This window comes from Larimichthys crocea, chromosome I (assembly GCF_000972845.2).
Source record: "Larimichthys crocea isolate SSNF chromosome I, L_crocea_2.0, whole genome shotgun sequence".
Taxonomy (NCBI): Eukaryota; Metazoa; Chordata; class Actinopteri; family Sciaenidae; genus Larimichthys; species Larimichthys crocea.
Window position 1 is genome coordinate 9792848 of NC_040011.1, and position 23723 is coordinate 9816570.

Sequence of the window (23723 nt, forward strand, 5' to 3'; positions counted from 1 at the left end):
TCCTCTCATCTTCTCTCCTCTCCTCATTCCTCTCTCCCCGTACTTTACGTATATGTATATGTACTTTATGTATATGTATATGTACTTTACGTATATGTATATGTACTTTATGTATATGTATACGTACTTTATGTATATGTATATGTATACGTACTTTACGTATATGTATATGTACTTTATGTATATGTATAGGTATATGTACTTTACGTATATGTATATGTATACGTACTTTATGTATATGTATATGTACTTTATGTATATGTATATGTACTTTACGTATATGTATATGTACTTTATGTATACGTATATGTACTTTACGTATATGTATATGTACTTTATGTATATGTATATGTACTTTACGTATATGTATACGTACTTTATGTATATGTATATGTATACGTACTATATGTATATGTATACGTACTTTACGTATATGTATATGTACTTTATGTATATGTATATGTACTTTACGTATATGTATATGTATACGTACTTTACATATATGTATATGTACTTTATGTATATGTATATGTACTTTATGTATATGTATATGTACTTTATGTATATGTATATGTATATGTACTTTACGTATATGTATATGTACTTTATGTATATGTATATGTATATGTACTTTATGTATACATGTTTATCTTATATTCTTGTTTAACATGTGTGGATCCAGAGTTTAGTTCGTCTGTTCTGGGCTCCTGTAGAATCATGTAGATTTAAAGTCAGCTGATCCTGGACCTGGACTGCTTGTGTGTGTGTGTGTGTGTGTGTGTGTGTGTGTGTGTGTGTGTGTGTGTGTGTGTGTGTGCGTGCCCGTGTGTGTGTGTGTGTGCGTGTACCTGTGTGTGTGTGTGCGTGTGTGTACCTGTGTGTGTGCCTGTGTGTGTGTGTGTGCGTGCCTGTGTGTGTGTACCTGTGTGTGTGTGCCTGTGTGTGTGTGTGTGTGTGTGTGTGTGGTGTGTGTGTGTGTGTGTGTGTGTGTGTGTTTCCTGTATCCTGTGTTTTGTTCTGTAGATCTACAGCTGATTACAACAACAGGAGATAAGAGGCTGAGAAAATGTTCAGGTCCATTGTTAGCATTGTTAGCAGTGTTAGCATTGTTAGCAGTGTTAGCACTGTTAACATTGTTAGCATTGTTAACATTGTTAGCAGTGTTAGCAATGTTAGCATTGTTAGCATTGTTAGCAGTGTTAGCATTGTTAGCACTGTTAGCATTGTTAGCATTGTTAGAATTGTTAACAGGTTAGCACTGTTAGCATTGTTAGCATTGTTAGAATTGTTAACAGTGTTAGCAGTGTTAGCACTGTTAACACTGTTAGCAGTGTTAGCATTGTTAGCAGTGTTAGCAATGTTAGCATTGTTAGCACTGTTAACATTGTTAGCATTGTTAGCAGTGTTAGCATTGTTAGCACTGTTAGCATTGTTAACATTGTTAGAATTGTTAACAGTGTTAGCAGTGTTAGCACTGTTAGCAGTGTTAGTATTGTTAGCAGTGTTAGCAATGTTAGCATTGTTAGCACTGTTAACAGTGTTAGCATTGTTAGCAATGTTAGCATTGTTAGCACTGTTAGCAGTATAAGCGCTGTTAGCCTGTCACACAGTGATGTGCAGTGTTAGCACTGTTAGCCTCTTTCTTCTTCTGTGTTCAGTGGGATGGAAGCGTCTGTATCTTCCGGCCACGCCGTCTTTATCTACAGCCTTCAGTCACTTCCTGTTTCACCTTCCTCCTCCTCTGCGCCTCCTCTGCGCCTCCTTTTCCTCTCAGACTGTTTTCACTCTTTCAGTTTTACAGTGTTCATCATCTGCTCTCAGATCTTTGAGACCTGCAGACAGACTTCAGATAGACGACATCAGTGATTTGATGACTCGTCATCGTCGTCTGACTAATGACAGACTGAACCTGGTCAGTGTTTGTCATCCTGCAGCTGACTTCCTCCTCAGAAATCTGATTTGAACCAACATGACGTCACGTTGTTGTGTAAATCCCACAAACACAGACATTCCCACGGTGCTCTGAGCTCACAGCCCAGCTAACAGACTGAGCTAACAGCAGCTAGAGTTGGCAGCAATTCAGGAAACTTTAGAGGATTCCTGTGATTGTGTGTTTGAGTGTTCCAGGTGTGTTGATGTGTGCGTTACATAAACCCCGTGAGGTCGATCCCGATGGTCTGAGAACAGAAGCTGGTTTCATGTGAAGCAGCTGCAGTTTGGAGGAGGAAAAAGGTCGACAGGAGGAAGCTGCAGTGACTCACTTCCTCCTCCTCCTTTGTCTTCTGCTGGACGCTGCTGACCTCTGTGTGTGTGTGTGTGTGTGTGTGTGTGTGTCAGTAGTTATTTTTATCTCACACTCTGTCACTTTGGTTTCTTCTGTTTCTTTAACAGCTGACAACAAACTCGTTGTTTAAGCTCAGTTCATGTTTGTCATCAGTGAGGCGCCGTCACAGTGTTTGTAACCTGTTTATAACAGGAGGCCCAGCACAGTCCTGCAGCCATTTTCGCCGCTGGTCGCAGACCCACCTTGTCAGACTGTTGCTCCACTGGTTTCTGGTCGTACAGTTGACGTTGCTTGCTCCACTGGTTTCTGGTCGTACATTTGACGTTGCTCCACTGGTTTCTAATCCTACAGTTGACGTTGCTTGCTCCACTGGTTTCTGGTCGTACATTTGACGTTGCTCCACTGGTTTCTAATCCTACAGTTGACGTTGCTCCGCTGGTATCTAATCCTACAGTTGACGTTGCTCCGCTGGTTTCTAATCCTACAGTTGACGTTGCTCCACTGGTTTCTAATCCTACAGTTGACGTTGTTCCACTGGTTTCTGGTCGTACAGTTGACGTTGTTCCACTGGTTTCTGGTCGTACAGTTGACGTTATTCCACTGGTTTCTGGTCGTACAGTTGACGTTGTTCCACTGGTTTCTGGTCGTACAGTTGACGTTGCTCCACTGGTTTCTAATCCTACAGTTGACGTTGCTCCACTGGTTTCTGGTCGTACAGTTGACATTGCTCCACTGGTTTTTGGTCGTACAGTTGACGTTGCTCCACTGGTTCCTGGTCAGTAAGTCAACAATTTGATCTTTGTTACTTTCTTCTTCAGATGGTCATTAGCCGCTGAACGTTAACAACTTCAACAACCACAACACACACACACACACACACACACACACACACACACACACATTAATCACAGTGGGTGTCAAACTAACACATTCCAGCCTTTTTCAGGAAACAGATTCACTGCAGCTCAAGGTCGACCTCCACCCTTCAGCTTCAACACGGCTCGCTGCAGGCACTCCCTGTATCCTGTGTGTGTGTTAGCATGTGTGTGTTACTGTGTGTGTGTGTTACTGTGTGTGTGTGTTACTGTGTGTGTGTGTTAGCATGTGCGTGTTACTGTGTGTGTGTGTTACTCTGTGTGTGTGTTAGCATGTGTGTGTTACTGTGTGTGTGTGTTACTGTGTGTGTGTGTTACTGTGTGTGTGTGTTACTCTGTGTGTGTTAGCATGTGTCAGGGCTGAAACAAACAACGCGTCCATGTTATTCTGGAGCCAATCAGAGGGCTCAGAAACAGGGTGGGTCACTTCCTGTGATGACCAGTTCAAACTTTATTTTAAAGTTGAATCTGTTGACGATGTTGTCGATGTTTCACATGTTTGTTCAGCAGTTTCTAAAAATACTGGCGAGCCGGGCCTCACGCTCTGATTCTGGGTCAGCTGATCGCTTCATGTTGTCCAGAGGTCAAAGGTCATTCTGCTGCTGCAGATGCTCACAAACAATCCGCTGTTCGCGCCTGATGACATCAGGTTTTGTTCTTCTTCTGTGGTTTTAGTCGGCTGAAGGGGGGGTCGTGACCCGTGGGGGTCAGAGGTCACAGTGATGTCATCTGAGAGCCATAAAAACAGTCGGCAGCTCACACGGCCTGAAGCATCATCATCATCATCCTCAGTGCCGTTACCATGGTAACCTGCAGGGTCATTTAACCACACTGAACAGCTCATCAAAAATACATTACCCATGAGCCACTGAGCTGTCGTTTGTCTGAACAGATTCTAACCCTGATCCTGGTGCTGATCCGATCCTGAGTCCTGTTTGTGGTTCTTGTCTCCTCAGATGGACGGATGGTGCCGGTCCCTGTTGTAGGTCCGTGATGGCCTTGCTTGTTCCTGAATGTGGAGACAAAGTCCGGTCCAGACTCCATGTTGGTCGTCATGGCCTTGCTGGATGGAAGCACGTCGGTTGAGACGCTTCTAGTCGCGATCCACCTGGAGAGGTCAGAGTCCTCCATGCTACATGCTAACATGCTACCCACTACCCCCTCAGACCTCCTCAGACCTCTGCAGTCCCCCTCAGACCTCTGCAGTCCCCCTCAGACCTCCTCAGACCTCCACAGACCTCCTCAGACCTCTGCAGACCCTCCTCAGACCTCCTCAGACCTCTGCAGACCCCCTCAGACCTCCTCAGACCTCCGCAGGCCCTCCTCAGACCTCTGCAGACCTCTGCAGACCTCCACAGACCTCTGCAGACCTCCACAGACCTCCTCAGACCTCTGCAGACTCCCTCAAACCTCCTCAGACCTCTGCAGACCCCCTCAGACCTTCTCAGACCTCTGCAGACCTCCACAGACCTCCTCAGTTATTCAACACCTGGCTGATGGCATCATCATCACTGTTCAATGTCCTCCGCAGGTATCTGGACACCTTCCGTCGAGGCGGTCTCCTATTGGCTAGAGACTTCACACACCTGGACCATGACGCCTTGGTCAGCCTCGGTATAACCGCCACTGGACACAGGAAAAGGATCCTACGATTGGTCAGTCACATTCAGAGGCTCGAGGCTCAGAGAGCCAATCAGAAGGCAGATCTCCCGCGTGACCGCTGTCAGTCTGTTTCATCAGAGTGGGTTCGCTCGTCACCGCTCGGACCCTCGGTTAACTTTGAGGCGTACAGGAACAGCTCGGCTCCAAACCTCGCCGCCATGCTGACCAACTCTGACAGCGGCAGACCTGTGGTGAAGCCGGTCCCCAAACCCAGAACTGTTTTCAACCGCCGCAGGACAGCACCCATCCACTTCTGCCCAACACCGGACCCTGCACCGCCCCCACCCAGGAGGCTTTCCCAGGAGTCCATCTGTTTCACTGTCTTAGAGGGTTTGACCTTAGGGGACACGCCCACACCTGATGACAGGATAAACGCCGACCTCAACAACAAGTCGGCCACGCCCAGCCGAAGAGCGAGCCAGGTGGAGAGGAGGAGGCCCAGTCGTAGTTTGTCTCTGTCTGACGCTGGAGGGGTGTTACCTCCTGTTCCCCCAAGGCTGAACCACAGGGTTTCCACCACCATCTTCCAGGGGTCCCCGCCCTCTACATCGTCCTCTTCACCTGTGCAAACAGAGCAGACACTTCCTGTGACTTCCTATTCTGGTTGTCTTGACAACAGCCGACTCTCTGGATCCTCGTCATCTGGTTCACCCCGAGGTGGTGGGATGGAGATGGTGTCTAATGAGATCTACTGGGGCACCTTACCTGGCTCTACTGCCCCCAGTGGAGGGAGGAGTTATTGCACCCAGCAGTCAGCTCCTCCAACTCCACCCAGACAAACACCTGAGAGGAACCCCGAGAGGAACAGGTAGGCCTCCTCCGATGGACCAGGGTCCAAACAAGGAGGTTAATTTACTTTGTCTTTTAGATGTGCCGAGACTGACCAACCTGAAGACTGACTGACTGACAGAGGCCGCCCAAAGACACCCGATTCACCTCCTACCTATTCATGTGTCTGTTATATATTTCTACATCCATACATCCATCCATAAACATGATCTTAGTACGAGCATTGTTATCATTAAAATGAGGGTAGTAAATGTTAATGAGTGTACCCAGAGCTTGCTGCTCATTCTATTAGACTTTTGCCTCGATACAAAACCTGCAAAAGAAAAAAGTTTGACCGCAGCTCTATCATTTATTAAGGACCGTAGGAGGTTCTCAGGGTAGCAGAGGTAAAGAATCCAGTGGACCTAACTAAGGACTGAAAGCAAAGACTGGCATGGTTCTGTCTTCTTTAGTGACTCTGGAGGTTTTCTTTAGATTAATTGTTGATTATTTGTCTGGCTGTCTGTCTGTTTTCAGTGGCAGCACTTTAAGTAACAACTCTTCAGGATCAGCCCAAGGTGAGTTCAGATGAGACAAAATTTCAGTAAGACATGAGGGAGGACAGTCATCCAGATCTGGATCCTGTTCATTCAGTTTGGTTGGTTTGGACAGACTGAAGGTTTAAGTTGTGTTCATGTGGTTTATTCATGATAACTCTGTTTGTTTTCTGCCGACCAGCTTCAACAGACGACCCCGAGGAGGAGATCAGTCCATACTGTGAAACTGTTTTCCAGACCAGAAGAAATCTCCCGTTTGAGGTGAGATACTGACCTCATTCATCACAAAGTTATTTTGAAATAGATGTCAGCTGACATGTTTTTTGTCCTGCAGAGTGAACGAAGCCGACTGGAGGACATGAGGAGGATGGAAGAGAAACATGCCGAGGATCATGGGTAAGATACCAGAAACAATGAATGGTTCACACGACTTTTAGGAGTGTTGTGACAGAACTAAAACAGAAAATGAACTACTAGTCTGTATATAAGACATATATAAAAAACAACATCATCTGCATATTGATTGACTTTTGTGGACTTGATAAACTGCAGTCTATTTATTAATTAGCAGAATCAGATCGTTTGTCTTTTTCTCTTTGTTGTTGTTGAATACAAACAAAATGAAGTGAAAACTTTTGTTCTTGATTGTAGAAACAGCTTTAAAGATACAGACTTTCAGAACAGCTCACAAATCCTGTGTTGAAAGTCAAGAATTTTATTGACAAGAAACTAAAAACACTAACAACCACAAAGGCTAGGGACCATTTGTTTCTGCTGATTACAAAAAGATGAAGATGTGTGCACAGATTTCAAAATAAAATAGGATGTGATGTCATAGATTGAAGCTCTACCAGCTGTCTAAATAAAGGTGTTGTTGTACCTTCAGGTGTCCGAAGTTCACCTGGACGAAGCGTTTGTCTCAGGCTCTTCACTCCGGAGACTCTCAGGGTTACAGCACCGTCGGAGAACCTCCACCCCCCATCCGCTACCTCTCCCTGCCCCCCCACACCTTCCCCTTAGAGGCCGATGAGGACTTGACCATCTCGCCCTACGCCAGCTACACCTCCCTGACCGAGAGAGCCCCACCCATCATCAGTGGATGGCTGGACAAGCTATCTCCACAGGGGTGCGTTTGATTTAAACAGCTTATTAGACCAGTGAGACCCAGGTCTGGAAACTGAAAGAACACCAGACCAAAGGTCCTTTAAGAGGTACTAGGTGTCTTTGAACAAGCCCCAGAGGTTTTTAAGGAGGTGGTACAGAGTTGTCACAGTGTTCAGTGTCCTTTAACATATTCCTTAGGTTCTTAAGTAGATTCTAGGTTCTCAGCTGGCCAATCACAGCAGTGGAAACAGGAAGTTAAATTCACATACAGCTTCCTGTTCTGATGTCATTGTTTATGTGTGTGTGTTATCAGAGGTCAAAGGTCATCAGCTATTCTGCGTCTCCTCCTCTCTGCTCCTCCTTGTGTCTCCTCCCTCTTAAGAAGCTGCCTGTGCCTCGTCATCTTCTTCTCCTCCTCCTTTTCTTCTTCATCCACTCGGTGTGTTTGTCTTTTCTTTCTTCTTCACGTCTCTTTAAAACTGTCTTTCTCACTGTCTCTCTGTCTCTTTGTCTTTCTGTCTCTTGTCTCTCTGTCTCATTGTCTATTTGTCTTTCTCACTGTCTCTTTGTCTCTGTCTTTTTGTCTATTTGTCTCATTGTCTCTTTGTCTTTTTGTCTCTCTGTCTCTTTGTCTTTTTGTCTCTTGTCTCTCTGTCTTTTTGTCTCTCTGTCTCTTTGTCTGACCTGATGTGTTTCATGTTTCAGGAACTATGTATTTCAAAAGCGTTATGTGAAGTTTGATGGAAAGAACTTGATGTACTTCGGCAGTGAGAAGGTTTGCAGAACTTTTTATTGATGTTTTATATTTAATTTATGCTTTAATTTAAGTTTATTGAGATTTAAATGATGAATGGACCTTCAGACAGGTTCTGATCACTTGTTGTCACCTGCTCTGTCTCAGGACGTCTATCCTAAAGGAGTCATCCCGTTGGCTGCCATCCAGATGGCCCGCCCAGCCAAAGACAACAAGTTTGAAATTGTGACGAGTCAGCGGATCTTTGTGTTCAGGACCGACAATGAAGGTAAACAGAACCCCACAGAACAGAACCCAAAACCAGGTCTGAAGCACGTCTGTGATGAAGATGATGATGATGATGATGATGATGCGTTTCCTGTCTCAGTGCTGCGGCGGCGGTGGGTCTCCACGCTGCAGGAACATGTCAGAGATCAGCTGGTGTTCGGTCAGCGCCGGTTTGGACCCGGGTCACACTGTCAGAAACACGGAGCACTGGAACTAAAAGGAACCAAGAACAAAGTGTACGCCGCCATCAACACAGAGCAGATCTGGATCTACAAGAGTGAACAGGTGTCCTCATGTCCTCTTGTCCTCATGTCCTCATATCTTCATGTCCTCTTGTCCTCATGTCTTCGCGTCCTCATGTCCTCATATCTTCATGTCCTCTTGTCCTCATGTCTTCGTGTCCTGATGTCCTCTTGTCCTCATGTCTTCATGTCCTCTTGTCCTCATGTCCTCATGTCCTCATATCTTCATGTCCTCTTGTCCTCATGTCTTCGTGTCCTCATGTCCTCATGTCCTCTTGTCCTCATATCTTCATGTCCTCATGTCCTCATGTCTTTGTGTCCTCATATCTTCATGTCTTCTTGTCTCTGCAGTGTTTTCGTAATGGAATCGGGATCACACTGATTGATGCTCGAGGAGCAACGATCAGAGATGGAAAACACAAGAGCTTCGACCTCATCACGCCATACAAAACCTTCAGGTACCTCGACACAAAATGTCCATCGCAGCAAACCTATGTCAGGTTCACTGTAATGACTCAGGTTCAGGGTAATGACTCAGGTTCAGGGTAATGACTCAGGTTCGGGGTAATGACTCAGGTTCAGAGTAACGACTCTGGGTTCACTGTAATGACTCAGGGTTCAGAGTAATGACTCTGGGTTCACTGTAATGACTCAGGTTCAGGGTAATGACTCTGGGTTCACTGTAATGACTCTGGGTTCACTGTAATGACTCTGGGTTCAGAGTAATGACTCTGGGTTCACTGTAATGACTCAGGTTCAGAGTAATGACTCAGGTTCAGAGTAATGACTCTGGGTTCACTGTAATGACTCTGGGTTCAGAGTAGTGACTCTGGGTTCAGGGTAATGACTCTGGGTTCAGAGTAATGACTCAGGTTCAGAGTAATGACTCTGGGTTCACTGTAATGACTCTGGGTTCACTGTAATGACTCTGGGTTCAGAGTAATGACTCTGGGTTCACTGTAATGACTCTGGGTTCACTGTAATGACTCTGGGTTCAGAGTAATGACTCTGGGTTCACTGTAATGACTCTGGGTTCACTGTAATGACTCTGGGTTCACTGTAATGACTCTGGGTTCACTGTAATGACTCTGTGTTCAGGGTAATGACTCTGGGTTCACTGTAATGACTCTGGGTTCACTGTAATGACTCTGGGTTCACTGTAATGACTCTGGGTTCACTGTAATGACTCTGGGTTCACTGTAATGACTCTGGGTTCACTGTAATGACTCTGGGTTCAGAGTAATGACTCTGGGTTCACTGTAATGACTCTGGGTTCACTGTAATGACTCTGGGTTCACTGTAATGACTCTGGGTTCACTGTAATGACTCTGGGTTCACTGTAATGACTCTGGGTTCACTGTAATGACTCTGGGTTCACTGTAATGACTCTGGGTTCACTGTAATGACTCTGGGTTCAGTGTAATGACTCTGGGTTCACTGTAATGACTCTGGGTTCACTGTAATGACTCTGGGTTCACTGTAATGACTCTGGGTTCACTGTAATGACTCTGGGTTCACTGTAATGACTCTGGGTTCACTGTAATGACTCTGGGTTCAGTGTAATGACTCTGGGTTCACTGTAATGACTCTGGGTTCACTGTAATGACTCTGGGTTCACTGTAATGACTCTGGGTTCACTGTAATGACTCTGGGTTCACAGTAATGACTCTGGGTTCACTGTAATGACTCTGGGTTCACTGTAATGACTCTGGGTTCACTGTAATGACTCTGGGTTCAGGGTAATGACTCTGGGTTCACTGTAATGACTCTGGGTTCAGGGTAATGACTCAGGTTCAGGGTAATGACCTTGCTCCGCTTCCTCAGCTTCACAGCAGAGTCGGACAGAGAGAAGCGGGACTGGATGGAAGCGCTGCAGGAGTCCATCGCGGAGACTCTGTCAGACTACGAGGTGGCCGAGAAGATCTGGTCCAACCGGTCCAACAGGATGTGTGCCGACTGCAAGGCCCTGAATCCAGACTGGGCCTCCATCAACCTGTGTGTGGTCATCTGCAAGAACTGTGCAGGTCTGTTTACCTGTCTGTCTGTTCACCTGTCTTCATTATCAGCTCTGTCATAATGTCCTTTCCAGTGTGTTACCCAACAACTTTGCACTTTGCACAACTTCCTGTGTTTATTTCGTACCTGTGAGCACTTGTGAACACCTGTACAAACACGAATGGCTGCAGGTGAAACTGTTCCTGTGCTGGTTCTGCTGCATTCTGTTGTTTTTGTCGTCTGTATGGATGTTTTAGTTTCGCCTCAGACTGAACTCTGAATGTTTAAACATGAAGTCACCTGCAGCCAGGTGAAACTCATTCATTGGACAGTTGTGCTGATGTCATCGCTGATGTCATGAGGTGGACTGAGGGGTTTCACTGTGTGTGTGTGCAGGTCAGCACAGAGGTCTGGGGACGATGGTCTCGAAGGTCCAGAGTCTGAAGCTGGACACCAGCGTGTGGAGCAATGAGATCGTCCAGGTAAAGCCAGAACCAGTCTGTGACCTGTTCTGAAGTGGATCTGGACCTGTCTGTAGTCCTGAACCTTGTCTGTCTGTTTGTCTCCTTCAGCTGTTTATTATGCTCGGGAATGACCGGGCCAACGAGTTCTGGGGGGCCTGGCTTCCTCCGTCCGACGAGCTGGACTGTGACGCCTCACCTGAACAGAGGAGAGAATTCATCACCCAGAAGTACAGAGAGGGCCGGTACCGCCTGACCCACCCCGACTTCAGCAACCAGGAGGAGCTGCTCAAGGTCTACTGAATGAGTCCTGATCAAGACCAGACCAAGACTGGACTCAGACTGGACCCAGACCGGACTCAGACTGGACTGAGACGATCAATAAAACATAAAACACTGATGAACGTCTCTCTCTCTCTCTGATTCACTCTGTCTCTCACCCTCAGGTCCTGTGCTCGGCTGTCTCTGAGCAGACTCTTCTAAAAACTGTCACTCAGATTTTCTCGGAGGCGGAGTCAGCTCGCCTCACCAATGACGCCAACGGCGACCAACAACATCATCAGCTGGACCACTGCAGCATGTCAGGTCTGTGATCTACTGACACCTGCTGACATCTACTGACATCTACTGTACTGACAGTCTGTCTCCTTGTTCAGACCCAAGTGTGTACGATGAGATCATGCAGCCCGTCCTTCACTCTGGGTATCTCTACAAGTCCAGCTCGGTCCACAGAGGAACTCTGTCCAGGAAGACCCGAGACGGTGAGTTCTGGATCTAACGACCCTGAACCAGATGAATCAGAACATCAGAAGCCCGTGAAATCATAGTGACTCACAGTGTTCTGGTTCTGTTTTTGTCAGACTTCCAGAAGTTTTGGTGTTCGGTGGATCAGTCTCTGCTGTTCTACGAGTCGGACCGGTCCGCTGAGCCCTGCATGCAGATCAGCGTTAAAGACATTGTGTGTTTGGGCGTCAGTCGACCTGACACATCTAACAACAACAACGGCTTCATCGACAGGCGAGCATGCCGTGTGTTACATCATAAGTGACATCATGAGGTGGAGTTCTGATCTCGGTTCTGATGCTGGTTCTGATGTTGGTTCTGTTCTCAGGTTTCGTTACACCTTCGAGCTGTATTTGACTTCAGAGAAACTTTATCAGTTTGGTTTGGAGACGGCGGATACTCTGCACAGCTGGACCAAGTCGATCGGGAAGGTTGGAAACACCCCGGAACTGGGTCCAAAGTGACGTCAGTGACTTTGGAATCCGGGTCTTCAGGTTAATGAATCGTTTGTACTCTTTGGTATCTTCTGAACCTTGTCTTCTTTACTTCCTGTCCATCACCAACAGGCTGTGACCCCCCTCAGCTGCCACTGCCTGCTGACCCGGGAGTTTGAGCGCGTCGGCCTGCTGCGGTACCGAGCCATGTTGGACCCTCAGCAGTGGAAGGAGGCTTATTTTGTTTTGCAGAAGTCCAACCTCTTCATCTGTCCCCGAAACGACGGAGCAGCGGAGGACATCATCAACCTGAACCGTCTCCAGGAGCTCAGTCAGTTCTGGTTCTGATCCTGGTCTACAAACAGGTTTGATTCTATCTGGTTCTGATAAACCCGTCTCTCTTTTTGTGTTGAAGGTATAGCCTCAGAGACCGAGAACCACGAGAAGAAAGACATCCTGGTTTTGGTGGAGAAAGGAAGGTGAGCGTTTCTGATTGTCTCTGCTGGACTCCAGTCCAACCTGGTCTTGGTTGTATGTCCGTCATCATGTGGTGCCCTCTCTCCGTCAGGACGCTGCACCTTCAGGGGATCGGACGCACGGACTTCTCCCTGTGGTACTCGGACATCCAGCGAGCGGCCGGCGGGAAAGGAAACACTCTGAGAGAGCAGCAGATGAGCCGCAACGACATCCCCATCATCGTGGATAGCTGCATCGCCTTCATCACGCAGTACGGTGAGAAGGACGGAGCTTTAACCCTTCATCACCTCCTTCATCACCTCCTTCATCACCTCCTTCATCATCACCTCCTTCATCACCTCCTTCATCACCTCCTTTATCACCCCCTTCATCACCCCCTTCATCACCTCCTTCATCACCTCCTTCATCATCACCTCCTTCATCACCTCCTTCATCACCTCCTTCATCACCTCCTTCATCACCTCCTTTATCACCTCCTTCATGACCTCCTTCATCACCTCCTTCATCACCCCCTTCATCACCTCCTTCATCATCACCTCCTTCATCACCTCCTTCATCACCTCCTTCATCACCCCCTTCATCACCTCCTTTATCACCCCCTTCATCACCTCCTTTATCACCTCCTTCAACACCTCCTTTATCACCTCCTTCATCACCTCCTTCATCACCTCCTTTATCACCTCCTTCATCATCACCTCCTTCATGACCTCCTTCATCACCTCCTTCATGACCTCCTTCATCACCTCCTTCATCACCTCCTTCATCACCTCCTTCATCACCTCCTTCATCATCACCTCCTTCATCACCTCCTTCATCACCTCCTTCATCACCTCCTTCATCACCTCCTTCATCACCTCCTTCATCACCTCCTTCATCACCTCCTTCATCACCTCCTTCATCACCTCCTTCATCACCTCCTTCATCACCTCCTTCATCACCTCCTTCATCACCTCCTTCATCACCTCCTTCATCACCTCCTTCATCACCTCCTTCATCACCTCCTTCATGACCTCCTTCATCACCTCCTTCATCACCTCCTTTATCACCTCCTTCATCACCTCCTTCATGACCTCCTTCATCACCTCCTTCATCACCTCCTTTATCACCTCCTTCATCACCTCCTTTATCACCTCCTTTATCACCTCCTTCATCACCTCCTTTATCACCTCCTTCATCACCTCCTTCATCATCACCTCCTTCATCACCTCCTTCATCACCTCCTTCATGACCTCCTTTATCACCCCCTTCATCACCTCCTTCATCACCTCCTTTATCACCTCCTTCATCATCACCTCCTTTATCACCTCCTTCATCATCACCTCCTTCATCACCTCCTTCATGACCTCCTTTATCACCTCCTTTATCACCCCCTTCATCACCTCCTTCATCACCTCCTTCATCACCTCCTTTATCACCTCCTTCATCACCTCCTTCATCACCTGCTTGGGCGTTTTTGTTCATTTTTCTCATTTTTCTTTTGATGAACATTTTGTGTGTTTCAGTTTGTGACATGAACTTTTCTCTTCAGTAACTTTTTGTGTCTTTCCTCTGTCACATCTTCAAACTGTGTTGATCATTCTGCTCCCTCTGCTCAGCTTCATGTAAAAACACACGTCCAGACAAACTGCTGTAAAATCATCAAAATTTATTTCAGATCATCACACCTTATAAGATATACAATTTGACACTATATACACATGTATAAATAACAGTTAAATAAAACCAGTAACAGTAAAATAACAGCCAAGTAACAGTGAACTATACAATATGTAAATCTAATTCCTTATAAAAGAATTTAGTGTTTGAGAGACTGTACAGAGAATACACTGATTGTTAAAGTGCAGTAAATTGCACTTATCTATTGCACAAGCCAGTTCGATGGCTACTGGACTTGACTTGGAGGGTCTGCTATTTTGAGGGAGGAGTTGTAGAGACTGATGCTCACAGGTGGAAAAGACTTCTTGTGTCTCTCTGTGGAGCATCTTGGCGCCATCAGTATGCATCATAGCAGTTTGTTTGGACGTGTACATTTTTACCATGAAGGTGTCCAGAAGGCTCGCTGACATCACATATCTGTGAACCTGAGTGACGTTCTGAGCATGCTCTGTAGGTCTGGGCCACGAGGGGATCTACAGGAAGAACGGGGCCAAATCCAGGATCAAGCTCCTGATGGAAGAGTTTCGCAAAGACGCTCGAAATGTCAAGCTGAGGATCGGAGACCACTTCATCGAGGATGTGACAGACGTCCTGAAGAGGTTCTTCAGAGAGGTGGACGACCCCATCTTCATGGCCGACCTCCACCCGCTGTGGCAGGAGGCAGCCAGTGAGTCCACTTCACTTTAGCCCAGGTCCAGGTTCTGACTGTCAGGTCACCAAAATCACTTAATAAAATTGTAAAGTTGTGCTTTTGTATAGTAATCAGTAACCGGACATAGATGACTGTAGCAGCCCTCATCAGGTCGATGCTCGATATGTTTTTAAAGTTAATGTCCGTCCTGTCTTCATCCTCAGAAACCCCTCAGAGGAGTCAGAGGTTGGACCGCTACAAAGAGATCATCCGGAGTCTCCCTCGGGTCAACAGGACCACGCTGGCTGCTCTCATCAGTCACCTCTACAGGTGAGCTTAGGCTGACAGACCTTTCACTTCATTTGCGGCACGAAATAACTGAAATAACAGACTGTTCCTTTAAACACTTTAAACATAATCAGCTGTTATACAAACTACATTTGTAGTTAAAGTTTCTGCATTATTCTGTCAATACAAACTTCCTCTATCTGTTCCAAATTAAAGCCCTCTAGTGTTTCAGTGTAAAGGCTTTATTGTGAAACAGGACTGTGTGGTGGAAGCTTCAGGTAACATTGTGCAGTGAGCAACTGCCATCTAGTGGCTTTTATATGGTGCTACAGAATACAGTTTGGAGACATGAACACAGAAACAGACTGAAAACTGAAAGAGATCTGCTGGCTCTTGTATCAGCAGTTATAGTAACAGTTCTTGTTGGATTCGTCTCTCAGGGTCCAGAAGTGTGCTGGTCTGAACCAGATGTGCACCAAGAACCTGTCGCTGCTGTTTGCTCCCAGTCTGTTCCAGACTGACGGGAAAGGAGAGCACGAGGTGAAGATCGTCGAGGACCTGATTGACAACTACCTGTATGTCTTCGATGTGAGTACCAGTCTCAGTCCAGTCTTTCTCCTTCACAACAACTAACAACTGAACAAACTCAGCAAAGTTCTGATCCGGTTTCAGATCGACGAGGACCATCAGACTCAGATCGAGCTGGAAATCAGCCTCATCACGACCTGGAAGGACACTCAGGTACATCAGCACAGATAGACACATGATTATATCATGATTATATCACTGATCGGTGATCATTGATCATCACTGATCAGTGTTGGTGTTGATCATTGATGTGTTGGTGTTGATCATTGATGTGTTGGTGTTGATCAGTGATGTGTTGGTGTTGATCAGTGATGTGTTGGTGATGATCAGTGATGTGTTGGTGATGATCATTGATGTGTTGGTGATGATCAGTGATGTGTTGGTGTTGAACATTGATGTGTTGGTGATGATCAGTGATGTGTTGGTGTTGATCATTGATGTGTTGGTGTTGATCAGTGATGTGTTGGTGTTGATCAGTGATGTGTTGGTGTTGATCAGTGATGTGTTGGTGTTGATCATTGATGTGTTGGTGATGATCAGTGATGTGTTGGTGATGATCATTGATGTGTTGGTGTTGATCAGTGATGTGTTGGTGATGATCAGTGATGTGTTGGTGATGATCAGGGATTTGTTGGTGATGATCAGTGATGTGTTGGTGTTTGCAGCTCTCTCAGGCCGGTGATCTGATCATTGAAGTCTATCTGGAGATGAAGATACCGGACTGCTGCATCACCCTCAAAGTAAGCACCTTACATCCAATCATATCCATCTCCACCCAGTGCATGTTGGGATAAACAGGAAGTGACCTTTCACCCCCTGCAGGTGTCACCTACCATGTGTGCCGAGGAGCTGACCAATCAGGTTCTGTTCATGAGGAACGTCCCGGCCGGAGACAAAGATGTGTGGATGACGTTTGAGGCCATTGAGGACGGACAGCTAGGTGAGACACCTGAACACCTGTCTGTCTGTACCTGTCTGTACCTGTCTGTATGTACCTGTCTGTGTGTATCTGTCTGTCTGTACCTGTCTGTACCTGTCTGTATGTACCTGTCTGTGTGTATCTGTCTGTCTGTATCTGTCTGTACTTGTCTGTATGTACCTGTCTGTATCTGTCTGTACCTGTCTGTATGTACCTGTCTGTATCTGTCTGTACCTGTCTGTCTGTACCTGTCTGTATCTGTCTGTACCTGTCTGTATGTATCTGTCTGTATCTGTCTGTACCTGTCTGTCTGTACCTGTCTGTATCTGTCTGTACCTGTCTGTATGTACCTGTCTGTATCTGTCTGTACCTGTCTGTATGTACCTGTCTGTATCTGTCTGTACCTGTCTGTGTCTGTATCTGTCTGTACCTGTCTGTACCTGTCTGTCTGTATCTGTCTGTACCTGTCTGTCTGTAACTGTCTGTGTCTGTACCTGTCTGTATGTACCTGTCTGTACCTGTCTGTACCTGTCTGTCTGTACCTGTCTGTACCTGTCTGTACCTGTCTGTCTGTACCTGTCTGTATCTGTCTGTACCTGTCTGTATGTACCTGTCTGTATCTGTCTGTACCTGTCTGTATGTACCTGTCTGTATCTGTCTGTACCTGTCTGTCTGTACCTGTCTGTATCTGTCTGTACCTGTCTGTCTGTACCTGTCTGTATCTGTCTGTACCTGTCTGTCTGTACCTGTCTGTATCTGTCTGTACCTGTCTGTCTGTACCTGTCTGTACCTGTCTGTCTGTACCTGTCTGTCTGTACCTGTCTGTATCTGTCTGTACCTGTCTGTATGTACCTGTCTGTATCTGTCTGTACCTGTCTGTATGTACCTGTCTGTATCTGTCTGTACCTGTCTGTATGTACCTGTCTGTATCTGTCTGTACCTGTCTGTATGTACCTGTCTGTATCTGTCTGTACCTGTCTGTCTGTACCTGTCTGTATCTGTCTGTACCTGTCTGTATGTACCTGTCTGTATCTGTCTGTACCTGTCTGTATGTACCTGTCTGTATCTGTCTGTACCTGTCTGTCTGTACCTGTCTGTATCTGTCTGTACCTGTCTGTGTCTGTCTGTGTCTGTCTGTACCTGTCTGTCTGTCTGTACCTGTCTGTATGTACCTGTCTGTCTGTCTGTAACTGTCTGTACCTGTCTGTATCTGTCTGTACCTGTCTGTAACTGTCTGTCTGTACCTGTCTGTCTGTCTGTACCTGTCTGTACCTGTCTGTCTGTCTGTACCTGTCTGTATGTACCTGTCTGTCTGTCTGTAACTGTCTGTAACTGTCTGTCTGTCTGTATCTGTCTGTATCTGTCTGTACCTGTCTGTATGTACCTGTCTGTCTGTCTGTAACTTTCTGTATCTGTCTGTACCTGTCTGTATGTACCTGTCTGTCTGTCTGTACCTGTCTGTATGTACCTGTCTGTCTGTCTGTAACTTTCTGTATCTGTCTGTACCTGTCTGTATGTACCTGTCTGTCTGTCTGTAACTTTCTGTATCTGTCTGTAACTGTCTGTCTGTCGTCGTGGTTTCAGAGCGTCCGTTACACCCCAAAGAGAAGGTTCTGGAGCAGGCTCTGCAGTGGTGTAAGATGGCCGACCCGAGCTCGGCGTACCTGGTGGTGAAAAGGGTTCCTAAAGGAGATGGCATCAACATCCTCACCTGTAGGTCCCACAGAACACAGAGTTCTCATCAGAACCATAACTCTAACCAATCAGATTATATTTTCTGTATTTACAGTAAGTAACAGGCTGGTTCTGGTTCTGTTCTGTCTGTCAGCATATAAGGCTGAGATCATGAAGATCGGCCTGTTGAAGTGTCGTGAAGAACCGCCGAAGCTTCTTCAGGGGAACAAATTCCAGGAGAGAACGTTCCAGATCAAAGACCACAAACTGCTGCTGCTCAAAGACAAGAAGGTACTGCTCGGTTTGGGGTTTGGGTTTCTGACCGATCTGAACCAGGGTTTTGTTGTGTTCTGGTCCGTGGTTCATGGACTGCTCCGTGTTGTTTTTAGAGCATCAAACCAGAGAAGGAGTGGTCTCTGAAGTCCATGAAGATCTACATCGGCATCCGCAGGAAACTGAAGGCTCCGAGCAGGTAAGATCCACCTGAAGTCCAGCAGCTTCATGAACAGAACCTGATCATTCATTTAAATAAGGTCAGAGGTCACCCGCTGACAGGAAGCATGACATCACCTGTATGATGTTTGTGTGCTCTGTGTGCAGGTGGGGGTTCACGGTGATGTCAGATAAACACCAGCTGTAAGTTCTCATCCATCATGTTGTTAACGTGTGGTCCATCCTGTAGATTCTCTGTAACATGGCTGTCTTCTTCGTCTCTGTCAGGTTTCTTTGTTGCAGCTCTGAGCCTGAACTCTGGGACTGGATCACCAGCTTCCTCAAAGCTCAGGTCAGAATCAACTGGTCCAGAACCAGGCCCAGTCTCAATGAAGACTGGTCCAGAAAGGTCTAGTTCCCAGCATGCTTGGGTCTCCTGGTAACTCATATTTTTATGGTTCTTTTCCAGAACGATGACCCAGGTCCTCCGGTTCTGAGGCGTCACTCCTCCTCGGACATCTCCAAGCAGAAGTTTGGCACAATGCCGCTGGTTCCGATCCGAGGTGACGAGAGCAACAGCAGCATGCTGTCGGCCAATCAGACGCTGGTTCGTTAAACCTGTCATTTGTTTATATGAATATATTTATGTATGTAAATATATTATATGAAATAATAATCTGAGATTTTATATTTTCTTCTTTCCGCAGAGAAAATTACACGACAGACGGACGCTCTCCATGTACTTTGTGAGTATTTTGTACTTTAATTGCATACTGTACTTTTATTGAACTTTGTGAGTGATATGAGTTGATCCGGTTCTGATGTCTCTTTTAGCCCATGAAGGTTCAGCAGGACTCGTTCGAGGAGCGTTCTGAGTCTCCGGACCTCCCGGAGCCGCTCTATGAGGAGGTCGGGGACTTCGGCCTGCAGGTCCTAAAATCTCTGGAGACCAGCTTCCTGTCCAGCAGCGCTGCAGAGACCCAGGAAGTCCCAGACCACCCACCACTCAGACTAGTTCCTGTGGAGAGCGTACCTGGGGACCACATGATCGTCTCCGACCCAGTCCAGATCGGCTCGGTGGACCCTCTGGAGCAGAGTGAGGGAGGTGAAGGAGAAGCAGACTCTCCGGACTTGAATGCCCCCCGCCAGCCTCCTGTGAGGAGGAGGCAGCAGCTGCAGGGAGTCTGTAGTCCATCACAGGAGCTGCTCCTGCAGGAGCTTTCATCAGCCTTCACCAAGAAGACCGAGGAGGAGCAGGACGAGGAGGAGGAGAGGCCGTACGATGTCTGAGACAACGTTCTTTAAAATGATCCGGGTCCGGTGGTGACAGGATTCTATGAAGAACTCGGTTTCCTTCAGACTCTGCAGGTTTTAGATGAACGTGGACCCTGATGGACCCGACCGCTCTCTGTCCACTGAGCGGGAATCAAACCATCGACTCTGACAGAGAACAGTGGACACTGTGATTGGCCGAGAGGTCGTCTGACATCACTGGGGACTCATATTTGATACCATTAATAGATGTTTGTATTTTATTTCATTAACTCATGAAAAGCTCAGCGGGCGCGTATGACATCACTTCCTGTCACTATGTTACTCCATAGATATATGATGTCACGTCTTCATGTCAAAACCTGCTGCCTACATTACCCATGATGCATCTCAAACACCTCTGCTTGTAGACTCTGAAACTCTCGTTAGATCTGAACCCATGTGATGTTTAAATTCTGCCAAATACCAAAGGCCCTGATCCTGATCCTGAACTTTCCTGATCCTGATCCTGAACTTTTCTGATGAATCCAAACTGACTGAAAACTGAAAATAATAAAACAAACTTATAATCAGTCAGTTTTGTGTAAAAATAAAAGTAAAACTTCTGGTTTCATGCGGGACATGAACGCTGGTATTTGGGTGGATGTCAGGGTGGAGGTCTGATCCATTCATCCACCATGGATCACCTCCATGTGCGGACTCGACTGCAGACGTTGAGAATATTTTGAAGGCGTTAAAATCTCACAAGAGTTTCACAAATCTCAGATCACAATCCGACTTGACCTTCGACCTGACTGCCCGACAGCCTTTATTGTGAAAAACCAAACTCCACCAGGTTTCGCTGGCCATCGTGGATACAGGCGGGTGGTCTGAGATGTGGATCAGAGTCTGACGGATGATCCTGATGATCATCAGTCAGTGAAGTGAAACCACGAGGCTGAGCGGGTTTGTAAACATAGCTAACATACATATCTGTGTAATAATGTGTACATGTACATTACATAAACTCCATGTTAGCGTGTGGATGAAGAAACTGGTTCCACTGGTTTTAATGGTGACACACTGTAAAAACTCTGACGATGAATTAAAACACTTATTTGTATTTTAACAGTTTCACTGACATCAGGGTTTATTTTAGTTTTTATGTACAATGACTCTTATTTTGTAAAGCGTGACAGGATGTGGTGCTCAGAGTGAATGGCGGGTGCAACAATAACGTAATCACGTGTCATTAATACCCCTTTGAAATAATTAACCATTATTTTTAGAGATTTTTAGGAAAAAAGGTGAAAAGATTTTTTATGTTAAAAGGTTTTATGTGAGCAGTGGAATGACTAAATTAACACATTTCTCCTGTGCAATCATAAAAGTTCTTATATATTATATATTCCAGTTACTAACACTATGGTAAGTCTCTAATATTGCCATTACAATGCTCGATGACATTCTAGAGCAGGGCCAGTCAATTCTGATTTCAGGAAGTCCGGATAGAGAATAATGCTCCCGTTCAGGTTCTGCAGCATCGTCATGTTTAAGTTGCATCATGTGTGAAGAGTCGGTCACACAGACAAACCAGAATATATTTAATCTGAAAGTTTCAAACAAGGAGAGAAATAAGCAAAGACTGACCTCTGACCAGTTAAAGTGTAAAAAGACAATCATGGTGCACTTCTACTCCTCCATCCTCACCTCCTCCATCCATCTGGCATGCTGCACTGTAAACCAGAACTCAAAAGAAATCGAGGCAATCGATTGCCTCAATTTTTTTTAATGTTGATCAACTTCAGTCAAATTTTTCCAGAACATAAAAGTTTGGATTACATGCTACGTGTATCTTTTGATAACAGTTCAATTAAAGTTCTCATTAAGTCAACTCAAATATTTGTTTTCAAACTACAGGAATAAGTTCACAGAACTTGAAAAAAGTAGGTACACAACCACATCATTTTATGTTTATTAGTTTGTGTTGTGTCATTCTTTTAGTCCAGATTAGTCAGAGATGTTGAGTTGGTATACCTAAAACCATCTGACTTGTTTTTTCCAGTCGCTTAAACACAGTTTTGCAAACTAGGCTGGTTTTATCGAAACACTAACACAATTCACCAAAGCACACACCCAAACTGCAAAATACCTCATAGATCCGCAAAATGAAGCACTGCAACCAAAATCAAACTGTTGCACCAGATGGCACACACTTCATTCGTATGACAGATTTCTGTCTAACCAACTACACACTGTTGGGCATAATGAAAAGCACTCTCATCAGAACAAATGTGAAATCATGGTGAAAATAAATGATGTAAAATCAAAGACAATGTTATGTTTCTCCTGTCTTATTGAATGGACAGAAATGTCAAGCTGCAGACGAGCTGACAAAGAATGTAGAAACATGTCGAGATAATAACAGCAGCCTTACATGAAGTCAGAAAACAGATCAGCTGTTAGTGTGTATGCAGCTGAACATGAACACATACACACACACAGCCAGCAAGTCTTTTAAAGTAAGAGTCCCTTCAAAATAAAAGTCTTTGTAAAAGTCTCATTCACAGAGACAAGCACGCTGTCAGAACATGACAGCTAATGTTTGGTCACACTCAGTTAGTTCTTTAGTTGGACAGCAGCAGTAGATGAAGTCAAACATGTCTGTTGTCATCATGTTGAAGAAGAATCAAACAGGTGCGTCTGTCTGAGCCTTTGGTTTGTTTGAGTTTATTTGAGTGTTGAACACGAAGGAAAGAAATATTATCATAAGATGATCCTTAACTCACTCAGGTCAGTCACATATAATATCTTTTATATAATATAATCTTTTGTTTGTTGGTGCAGCTTTCCTGTGAGGGGATAACTGAGACTAAGTCATGTTCTCTGAACTATGATGCAGTGTGCAGCAGTGATGCCGTCACCACCGGAACAAATGTGTTGTGTGTCGCATTAATCATATCAGCAGCATATTAGATTGGAATGAGCTATACATGACCTGTCTGAACAACGTTTTTATCAGAGGACGTAAAACCAGTTTCCTTTTTCAGACGTTTTGAGCGAGATGGACGGGCCCTGTCTCCTCATTACCTGATGACATCATCACACTTCTATGTAACCGATGACATCATGACGTGCACCTTTGACTTTTGTTTGGATGGAGCTCTTAGCATGTAGCACACATCCAAACACACGTGTAGTAAAAACTGAACACGTTTCTTTCAACATGCTGTGGTTCATGTTTGAATCTCTTCTTCTTCAATAAAGACTTTTCTTTGCAGCATAATTCAGTTTGTCATTTTACAGTAAATCACTGTGAAACAACAGCTGTGTATTGTGACCTCACAGTACTTTCACTGTAATCTATTACTATGCTCTTGCAGGATTACAGTGTTTAAGTGTAATATAACTTATAACACAGTGATGTGCTGCATTTCAGGACAGTGAACAACTCTTTAATGTTTTTTTGAGATTATTTTTTGGCCTTTTCAAGCTTTATTTGACAGACAGCTGAAGAGTGACAGGAATGTGGAGAGAGACGGGGACGTCGTGCGGGACAGAGCCACAGGTCGGATTCGAACCTTCACACTCGGGACGGATGCTCTATCAACTAACTCTAAT

At 45.6% G+C, this 23723-nt stretch overlaps 1 protein-coding gene across 2 annotated transcripts in view; it reads left to right on the top strand.

Annotated features, from left to right (window-relative positions):
• arap3 (ArfGAP with RhoGAP domain, ankyrin repeat and PH domain 3) overlaps window positions 1-22429 on the top strand; it is a 38395-nt gene extending 15966 nt beyond the window's left edge. The window contains exons 1-35 of one of the 2 annotated variants that reach the window (XM_027280476.1): window positions 3827-3964; window positions 4116-4275; window positions 4691-5629; window positions 6127-6167; window positions 6328-6407; window positions 6481-6542; window positions 7033-7272; window positions 7956-8025; window positions 8152-8272; window positions 8372-8556; window positions 8865-8971; window positions 10338-10537; window positions 10905-10990; window positions 11081-11263; window positions 11416-11554; window positions 11626-11730; window positions 11830-11986; window positions 12081-12183; window positions 12319-12517; window positions 12602-12665; window positions 12755-12918; window positions 14774-14986; window positions 15175-15280; window positions 15679-15826; window positions 15911-15979; window positions 16492-16566; window positions 16649-16766; window positions 18330-18458; window positions 18574-18710; window positions 18809-18891; window positions 19020-19055; window positions 19140-19203; window positions 19321-19458; window positions 19559-19597; window positions 19686-22429. In XM_027280476.1, coding sequence (XP_027136277.1) covers window positions 4202-4275; window positions 4691-5629; window positions 6127-6167; window positions 6328-6407; window positions 6481-6542; window positions 7033-7272; window positions 7956-8025; window positions 8152-8272; window positions 8372-8556; window positions 8865-8971; window positions 10338-10537; window positions 10905-10990; window positions 11081-11263; window positions 11416-11554; window positions 11626-11730; window positions 11830-11986; window positions 12081-12183; window positions 12319-12517; window positions 12602-12665; window positions 12755-12918; window positions 14774-14986; window positions 15175-15280; window positions 15679-15826; window positions 15911-15979; window positions 16492-16566; window positions 16649-16766; window positions 18330-18458; window positions 18574-18710; window positions 18809-18891; window positions 19020-19055; window positions 19140-19203; window positions 19321-19458; window positions 19559-19597; window positions 19686-20141 — 5130 coding nt within the window. In that variant the 5' untranslated portion in view covers window positions 3827-3964; window positions 4116-4201 and the 3' untranslated portion in view covers window positions 20142-22429. Of the gene's footprint in view, window positions 1-3826; window positions 3965-4115; window positions 4276-4690; window positions 5630-6126; window positions 6168-6327; window positions 6408-6480; window positions 6543-7032; window positions 7273-7955; window positions 8026-8151; window positions 8273-8371; window positions 8557-8864; window positions 8972-10337; window positions 10538-10904; window positions 10991-11080; window positions 11264-11415; window positions 11555-11625; window positions 11731-11829; window positions 11987-12080; window positions 12184-12318; window positions 12518-12601; window positions 12666-12754; window positions 12919-14773; window positions 14987-15174; window positions 15281-15678; window positions 15827-15910; window positions 15980-16491; window positions 16567-16648; window positions 16767-18329; window positions 18459-18573; window positions 18711-18808; window positions 18892-19019; window positions 19056-19139; window positions 19204-19320; window positions 19459-19558; window positions 19598-19685 lie in introns of those variants that run through there. The other variant, XM_027280468.1, reaches the window with a different exon arrangement.
• Window positions 22430-23723: the final 1294 nt, after the last annotated feature.